Source organism: Cryptomeria japonica, unplaced genomic scaffold (genome assembly GCF_030272615.1).
Source record: "Cryptomeria japonica unplaced genomic scaffold, Sugi_1.0 HiC_scaffold_62, whole genome shotgun sequence".
NCBI classification, from domain to species: Eukaryota; Viridiplantae; Streptophyta; class Pinopsida; order Cupressales; family Cupressaceae; genus Cryptomeria; species Cryptomeria japonica.
Genome location: NW_026728884.1, coordinates 594,143 through 603,169, shown reverse-complemented (window position 1 = coordinate 603,169; position 9,027 = coordinate 594,143). Strand labels below are relative to the sequence as shown.

Here is a 9,027-nt window from a genome sequence, read left to right as displayed (position 1 = left end):
TTTATTCCTAAAATCCCATTTAGTTCCAATAACATTCTTAATTTTAGGCTGGGGAACTAAAGTTCATGTGTTATTCTTCTCAATTTGATCTAATTATTCTTCTATAGCTTTCATCCAACATTCATCTTTACATGCTTCAATTACCGATACCGGTTCAACTTGAGAAATTAAATATACCTCATTAGCTACCAATCTCCTTCTTGTCATCACTCCATTTCTCTTATCCCCAATGATATGATCTTTTGAATGATTCAATGTCACATACCTAGGAGTGTTCTAATTCTTTGTTCCTCTTTCCCATCCTTCAGTTACTGTTGAATTTTTTGATACTGCTAGAGTAACTTGCTCAACTTTCTATTCTGGTAAAGGTATTACCAGTTTAGTTATGATCATTTCCACTACCAGTTTTTGCTCATAAACTCTGATTTGACTTCTATTCAGCTCATCCACCTTGATATTAGTGCTCTCCACAATTCTCTTCAATCTTTTGTTATAATATCTATATACTTTGCTTTCATTAGAATAACCAATAAATATTCCTTCATCACATCTAAGATCAAATTTTCCAATGATATCATCTCTCCTAATATAATATTTACTACAAAAGATTTTGAAATACTTAGTTGTAGGTGTATTGCCAAACCATAATTCATAAGGTGTCTTACCAGTTTTTTCTTTGATATGTACTCTGTTGAATGTATAGACTGCTTTTCTTATTGCTTGTCTCCAATAAATTTGAGCTAGATTAGCTTCCATCATCATTTTTCTAAAGCCGGAACAATTGTCAAGAAATCTTCGAGAGCTTAACCTCACTCATGGGTAACTTCCTGAGTAGTGAAGACATTCTCATTTAGACAACGAAATTCCTAAATAATGTCTGAAATCTTTGAGAGAATCAACTCACCTTCTTTAATTCTCTTAATGCCCAGTGGGGAATGATGAGCCTACAAAGTAAGGAAAAATTCCTTAGATGCTCGATAACTCATATTTAAGAGATGAAGCTTGTATTTGATGTAATCTCTTGTAGCAACAAAGATATCATTAACCTATTTTTTGTGGTAAAGGTTCTCCATCGTCACTTGTAGATTGTAAGAAAAGGGATTGTGACAAGATACTCAATGGTATAGTAGAGATCTGAAGTGGTAGTTTCCTAGGACCATTCATGGAAGAGAGGAAGTTGTAAATCATATATATGGAGGAACAAAGTGTCATGTAGGATAGAATGGTTCTACCAAGCAATCTAACCAGCCTATTGAGTAGGATGGCACTTTAGGTTATAGACCCATAGCATGTGGGCCACCATAGGCATATAACTTCAAGAAATATTCTAGAAAAAATGAATTTTAGATGAATGAGCTTAGACCACCAGTTAGTAAACAAAAAAATTGATGGGAAAAGGGTTTGACAAGGTGACCTTAGGATGAGGCAAAATCATTAGTGCCTAGGAACTGAAGAGAAGGTAAAAATAGATTGTTCTATCAACATGGCATGATCAATCCTTTTAAGAACTCGGTCATTACCTACCTAAAACTCACTCCATGCATGCCACACAATATTTTGTTGGTAGTAAAAGGAATTAGGAGTATAAAAACTTGATTTATGGCATGAAAGGGAACTTATCCCTTTTTATAAAATGCTACTTCAACCATATTTATATTATCACATAACACCCAAGTGTCTAGAGGCATTTAATTAGCAATCCACTACTAAAGACTAGGTCTCTTTATAATATCATTGGGAGCACAAACATTAATTATCCTAAATAAGTGATTTATGATAGACAAGAAGGTCCATAACTCGCTATTGTATGGTCAAATCAATGATCAATCGCACAAATTGACCAATGTGGTGCAAGCGTAGTGACTACCCCTCCATGCCTAGCCTTGTTATAGGAAGCAAGAAAAAGGCTACTTAACCAAATAACTCTGCATGTTGCAAAAAAGGTTAGTTGGATGAGATGAAATCATAGATATAGGATAGAGTGTCTACACAAAAGTTGAAGACACAAAAGCCTCAATAGTGGTGGGAGCAATATTTTCCTTCCCCTTCTTAGAAGGGTTTGAAATGGGCATGGTAGGTGGTGACTACATAAGCAATGATTGCATGCTAGTTGCATCAATTGGCTTAGCTGAACAATTGCTAGAATTACCAGAGATTTTACCCTTGTAGGTAATTATAGGGCATTTTCCCTCCAAAATAGAAACCTCAAGAGAACGTTGAGAATCATAACTCTTAGGAGGTGACCTAGCTCAAGGATAACCTAAAGAGAAATCTTAGTTTCATGCTCTAAAGATTAACCCAAAAAGAGTATTGGGTAAATTTACATAGGGCACATGTTTGGTGTGGTAAAGACCTCCTATTTGAATGTCCACCATCCCTTTGAGGTCACAATACAAGTTGACATTAACATAGACCCTTTTTTGGGATCGAGCATGATAAAAGAGGTCAGGTTTGACACAAACAAACATTACTAAAGGATTGGGTAATGATTAGCAATAAAAGGCCAACAAGGAAAAGGCAACTCAATGAATTTAATCTAAACTGGGAAACAAAGCCTTTTCTGATTACAAACTATGAAGTCTCAAGACCAAGGTTGGAAGACCAAGAAAGAGGACCTGACATACTAGGGGACATGTTGGAAAATAGCTTGAACATGGTTAACCTCAATTAAACAAAATAGAAAAATATGCTTGGTCAGATTTTGGATGCCATGTAAGCAATCCTCGTTAGGGTTCCATGCCTTCACAACTCAAGCCTAGAGAATTCTTTGAGGGGGGATCCTCATAGCAAAAAATCCTATCAAATTATGCTTCTCTAACCATTAATATGCATTCTCAAAATCCCAGATGGACAAAATGAAATTTATAGGTTTATCGAAAGATGTACCTCATGAAACACTTTGGGCACAATTTTTTGGGCACGTTTATTCACACGAGCTATTATCACCAATTGCCAAATCATCAACCCCAACATTAACTATTATTGTGAGGCTGACTGAGGCCATTATAAAGCCAAAGGACCCCCATAGTTAAAGTATTATGACATAAGGTTGAGGAAAACCACACAGTATGCAAGGAAGACACAAAACCTTAGCAAAGCACAAAACCATCAATGTAGGACCAATTTTGGGAGAGGGACAAGCATCGATTTCGATATATAATATATTTTATCATAATATATAAAAATCTATTTAAAAATTAAAATAGTTTACAGAAATTCAGTTATTAAAATATGAAAGTTATTAAACTTCAATGTATTTAATTGTTAATGAAATCTAATAGAAATTAAACTTAAATTTTGTTAAAAAAAGAAAAAAACTCTTTCGTAATAAAAAATTGAAATTTAAAATATTTAATTATTACTAAATACATAAGATTTATATTTTTATTCATAATCAAACAAGTAAATGAAATAAAAATTTATTTCTATCAAAATATAAATTTTAATTTATATTAAAAATACTAAAATTTTAATATTTAAATAATTTAATATAAATAACATTTTAAAATGAGAGCAAGCACTAAAAGGATGCAAAGACACAACAAAGCCACTAAAAGGATGCAAAGCCACAACACGGAAATTGAGGATATTAAGCTGCCTGTGGACAATATGGAACAAATGGAGCTGGGGTGGAAATGCTTTAGAAATTGACCTAAGCCTGAGCTACAATCGGTCTTTTTTAGTTTTTAGTCTGTGTTCTCTTGTTTGCTGGCGTTTTGTTCGCCAACTGTCTTTCCTTTGGTTGTTGTCTTTTGTTTAGCTACACTGTAATGTTTATCTTTTGATCTTCTGTCTCCATCAAAAACTATTTTCCCTTAATCAAAAACATTTTAAATGACGTATTTAAATATTTGTACAACTTTAAAACATTACAATTAATAAAAGAAAAATAAAATATATTAAAAATTAAATTAAATTAAATTAAATTAAATTAAATTAAATTAATTAAATATATTTAAAATACTCTCATGCTCACATGTTGTATAGACCATTCCTCAATGCGTAAGTGCAATTTATAAATCCAGCAATTACTGATGGTGAAAAACAACATTCCCAAACTTCCCTTCTACTGCTAAAATCAACATAAACTGTGATAAAACTTTTAACAGCCGGAAACAGTAACAACACACTAAGCCCAGAGTTCATAGTGACTGGGAAAGGGGTTGAGTTAAGAGAGACAACCACCAAAGCAGTCAGCGCTTAGTGTATTGTTTAAGCTAAGCAGAAAAAAATGAAGTCATGCTGAAGAAAAAATTTCGCACATTTATTCAAGACAAGTACAATATAGTTCTTCTCCAGTAGTGCAGACTCTCTATTCTCGACAAGTACAAACTATGTAAACTCTTTGCCCGAATCCACCGTCTTATTGTTGTGCTGTGGAAGCTTTTCGTCCAGACAAAGAAGCTTTTCTTATTTATTCCCTCGCAATCATCTCGAATGAAGCACTCTATGGAAGAATCTCTGATATCTCCTACCCAAACATCCCCATCCAAAAAGGTTACAACACAAGAATACCTTTAAAGTAGTACAATTATAAAAGGCGATCCCCACTCTCTAGTAGGCAAACCTGCACTCGGTAGATATAAGGTTATTTCAAGATGTGTTCATCTCAAAAATCTATAAATTATTCATAGTAGTGATAAAGGAGTCTTAATTTTTTATAACAAAATTCTTAACTAGTCATAGTGGTAGCCTATGAATCACTAAATCCAATAATTGTAGAGTTGTGATGTTTATGAATTAAAGAAATTATTGATGCATTTTTTAGAATTTTGTGTTTGTTTTAATATAGAAAATGATTAATATAGTAAAATATATTATCCTAAACTAATAATATGATTAACTATTAGATTATCTTGCCATAAACAATGTACAATGTAAGAAGTTAAGATATGATTTTGTTTAAAAGGAAAATTGAATGTATCCCAAATTAAGACCTCCAAAATAGCATTATTTGTATGTCAAATAGCCGTTCCTAATTGATAGGACAAAAAAAAGTGGCTAAATTATTTCAAAAGCAATAAACACTATAGAACATAAAAATATATACAATAATAATGTCTATAAATTATTGATAAAAATAATGATAACCTCAATATAATAAATGTAGTGCTCTACCTAATTATACATTTTTTCTATAGACATAAACTTTGTTGATGACAAAATATCATGACTTTTCAATTTATTAACTTTTTTAATGAATACATTAAAAATTCCATGACTTTTCAATTTATTAAAAGCCTTAATATCTTTATATGTAGACACGTTTAATACATGCATAAAGCATAAAGTAATAACAAATTCACCTAAATAGTGATGGGGCTATGATATGGATAGGACTGACAGATATCAAATAGAATTTTTGTTTGTTTTCAAACTATATTTTTCAAAATGGCTGAAGGTTATAGTTGCTCCTACTATTCTAATGGTAGGGTGGAGGGGATTACGTTATGTATAAAATCTGGCATATCCAATTGAATATTTCAGACTTCATGAAATTTATGTTCCTATCCTCCGACCAATGTTAGTAGGAATAAAGGTGGTATCCCCTTTGGTTTCCGGATATAACCAAAAAAGATTCCCTATAAAATTGATTCCTTTTCGTTAAATGGAAAAATTTAAGGCTGCATGATTTTATGTTAAAAAATTATATAGCATGTAACATTTACTATAAGTTTGCCAAGTAGCCTATATGCAGCTCCTAAGCCTACCTTCAATGAAAGACCTATCTAACAAAATAACCGTATAGCACTGAAACTATGTACAAGAATTATCGATTTGATCTCAATCTCAAGCAAAAGTGCTTCTAGAGGAAGATTAGCCAAGACCGGCAATATACATAATTTACCATAGAGATTGAAAGGAGATAAAAAGAATTATTTAGAGAATCACGTAAGACAGTAGTTTAGAATAACTCCATTTTATTGTGCAAACAAGAGGGAGAAGCATACTCTCTTTATTGAAGTAAAAGCCAAAAAAATAAAAAAATTACATTGAAACGTTTGTAATTATTCGTGAATTTAATCTCTTTTATAGGGTTAATGAGAAAGCTACAAAATAAAGAAGTAGCACGGGTAACAAGACATGGGACCCTAAGATAGGAATGGGAGCTTTGGACTGTAGGTAGGAGGGATTGGGAGACATAGAGAGAGAACTGCAGCGGGTGGGAGTAAAGGACAGCCTCTGGTTAGCGTTGTCATACAGAATATGGTAATCTTGTTGCTGAAAACTTCCAAGGACGGCCGGTACACCTGCAACCGAAGCCTCATCCATATCTAACATTGCCAGACATAGTAAATTTCCTATTTTAGTCGGACCAGATTCCATATATTGAACGAAATTATGTTTACCTTCGACAACATAATCTGCACCAAGCATATGGAAAGTCATATTCAGATCAGGGACATAGTCATAGTAGGGTGATGAATAGCATACACTTAACCCATGTTTAGAATCGTTAGCTCTGGGTAGTCCTAGCACAGAATCCAAAACAGATGCCACTGCAGTGAAGGCAGCGTGCGGCAAAACTGTGAAGTGTATTCCAGAGTCAATGATGAATCCCCCGCTTCCATTCGCTTGAATATCAAACATTCCCCGTGAAATATTGAGAGACACGTTCCCCAGACTTATTCCTTCCACAGAGAGATAATAGTAGCTGTTGAGCTTGGGCAGGACTGTGTTGTTTATCACCATCGTCGACTGCACTCCTATGCCGTTAAACTCGGCTGCGCTACCGAACAGCAGAGGCGTGGAAAAGCTGTCAGTGTCCTGAAACGGGGATCCATTGTATTCGAAAGGTAAGCAATAGGAAAATTTGGATTCTCCAATCTGTGAGATAAGCGATAATTGTCCTCGGCCGAGCCCCAGAACGCCGTTGGCCTCCTCTAAGACATCTTCCTGAACGACATGGCTGCACCCAAACGCAATTCCGCCAAAGAAATGCGCCGCCCCGGTTGTATCCGCCATGGTGAATGTCTCGAATGACAATTCTTCCTGCGTGCTCCAGCTTTCGCTGTATATATGAGAATATTGACAGTCCGACGCACAAGTTGAATTGGCAAGGGCAGAGCAGAGGGAAGAAGAGCAAGGAACCCGCCTGTAAGTGGATGAATGTTCAGGGTAGAACGGAGGAGGATAATACCAGTTAGACCGATTGAACAGATCGCACTGAAGCCAAATCAGATCGCTTCCCGTGTCCACTTGTCCCTGGAAATTTTTTGGTGGGGTTCCGATGCCAATGTTCACTACATGTGTTTTGGGCAAGCGGATCACAGGTGCAACGGCACCACCCAATCGGGTTTGGGTCCTTCCTGATTGCACGGCTTTAATCGAGGCTTCCATTCTTTTGAGCCTGGCAATGGCGGAATTCCTTTCCAAATGGGAGACTCCGCGCGCTTCTTCTGCACAAAGCAAATTGAAAAAACAACATATGGTTATACTCACCACCACTAATGTCATCACCTTATTGTGTAATGTCATCACCTTATTGTGTGCCATTGAGCACCTATTCAATCCTGCTTTCAAAATTCCCTTAATTATTACTACAGACAGGTTTACTGGGGTCGTCATTTATAAGGATTAGTCTGTATGTTAATCAGATTGTTTAATAAATTGGGCGCCTGCTGGTTACTTAACCATTCTGTGTTTCATCTGTCCAACAGTAGGAGATGACGACAAGATTGATGAGGTTATAGATAACAAAAGGGAATCTTGTTATTCACGAAATAACGTGCCGTATTTTCTTGTTGTTGTATCGCAGGTGAAAATGGGAAGGCCCAGAACCAAGAGAGATGAAAACTTTTGTAATTTCCATTTTGGCGAAGCGAACTTGTTGGGTGGTCTTACTTTGGTAAGATTTATGGTGTGCAAGTACAAATGATAGCTGGTTTAAGTTCCAACCGTAAATCCTTTGGCCGTCTAGCGACAAGAACAAAGTAATGCTTAATAAATAAATTTCCCACTTGCATCATTGACAAATACATGTGCAGACTGTAAACTCTTTCCCCGAATCCCCTTTCCGTTCGTCGTCTTGTGGGAGATTCCCGTCAAAACAAAAATATAAAGCTGTCAAAAACCAAGAAAATAAAAAAAATGTCCAAACACAAGAATGGTCCCGCATAATTGTAGTGGCATAATGGTATTTGTAGAAGTCCTACAAATATTTTTTATCAAGGTAAAGTGGATTTTTTATAGGACCCAATTTTGAACAAAAAAAGGAGGATACAAATAGGTTAACTAGCAACAACAAAATAACAAAGGTGAATCAAAAGATCATTACAACTAATATATATATCAAAAAAATTGTAATGAAAATAGACTACTAGCCATATCTAGAGAAATAAATTAAAATCAGAGTTGGCACCCAAATTCATCCCAAAGGAGCTACCTCAAAGGGAGTAGCCTTTTAGGATTGGCATTTCTTCTTTCATCAAACAAATGTCTGAGAAGCCTTATTATTATGATCCAAAAATTTAGGAGTAGCAGAGGAATCGCCATTTGAATAAACTATAGAGACTCCGCCCAATTGTGAATTAGGTTTAAAAGGAGAGACTAAGTATCTAGGATAACTAAGCAAAGAGGAGAGTTATCAAAGCCACATGTGAATGATGTAGCAAAAGAGGAAATAACATTTAGGCAATCCTAGCCATTTGAACTAGCAGAGGAAGAAGGCACCAATTGAGTAGGACCATTTGAATCAAAATTTGGTTCACTAGAAAAAAAAAACCGAAATGGATTAGAAGAGAAATTTTTCACCAAGTAAGGGAAGGCCTTAGAAAAGAACCATGAGTACAAGTCAAGGTTGAATGGCTAGTAACAAAATAACATATATAATAAAAAGAAACACCCTCGTAATTAATCATCTAAGTTTAACAATATTTAAGCGCATAATATACAATGTCACCTTGTAAATCATTCAAGATATTCATATTAAAATAGATATGGGTAGAGGAAGAATGGGTGAAATTAGTAATATTTGAGTCTACCTTAAGGAACTAGCCTACAGTATTACCAACAACCTCATAAAAA

The 9,027-nt window shown here is 34.9% G+C and overlaps 1 protein-coding gene across 1 annotated transcript; it reads right to left on the bottom strand.

The window, feature by feature from the left end:
- Positions 1-6,030: 6,030 nt before the first annotated feature.
- Positions 6,031-7,569, bottom strand: LOC131863423 (aspartic proteinase nepenthesin-2-like). The gene has a single exon (XM_059215127.1). It carries the CDS (start codon positions 7,567-7,569, stop codon positions 6,031-6,033), a length of 1,539 nt encoding a protein of 512 aa, XP_059071110.1.
- Between the last annotated feature and the right edge of the window lie 1,458 nt (positions 7,570-9,027).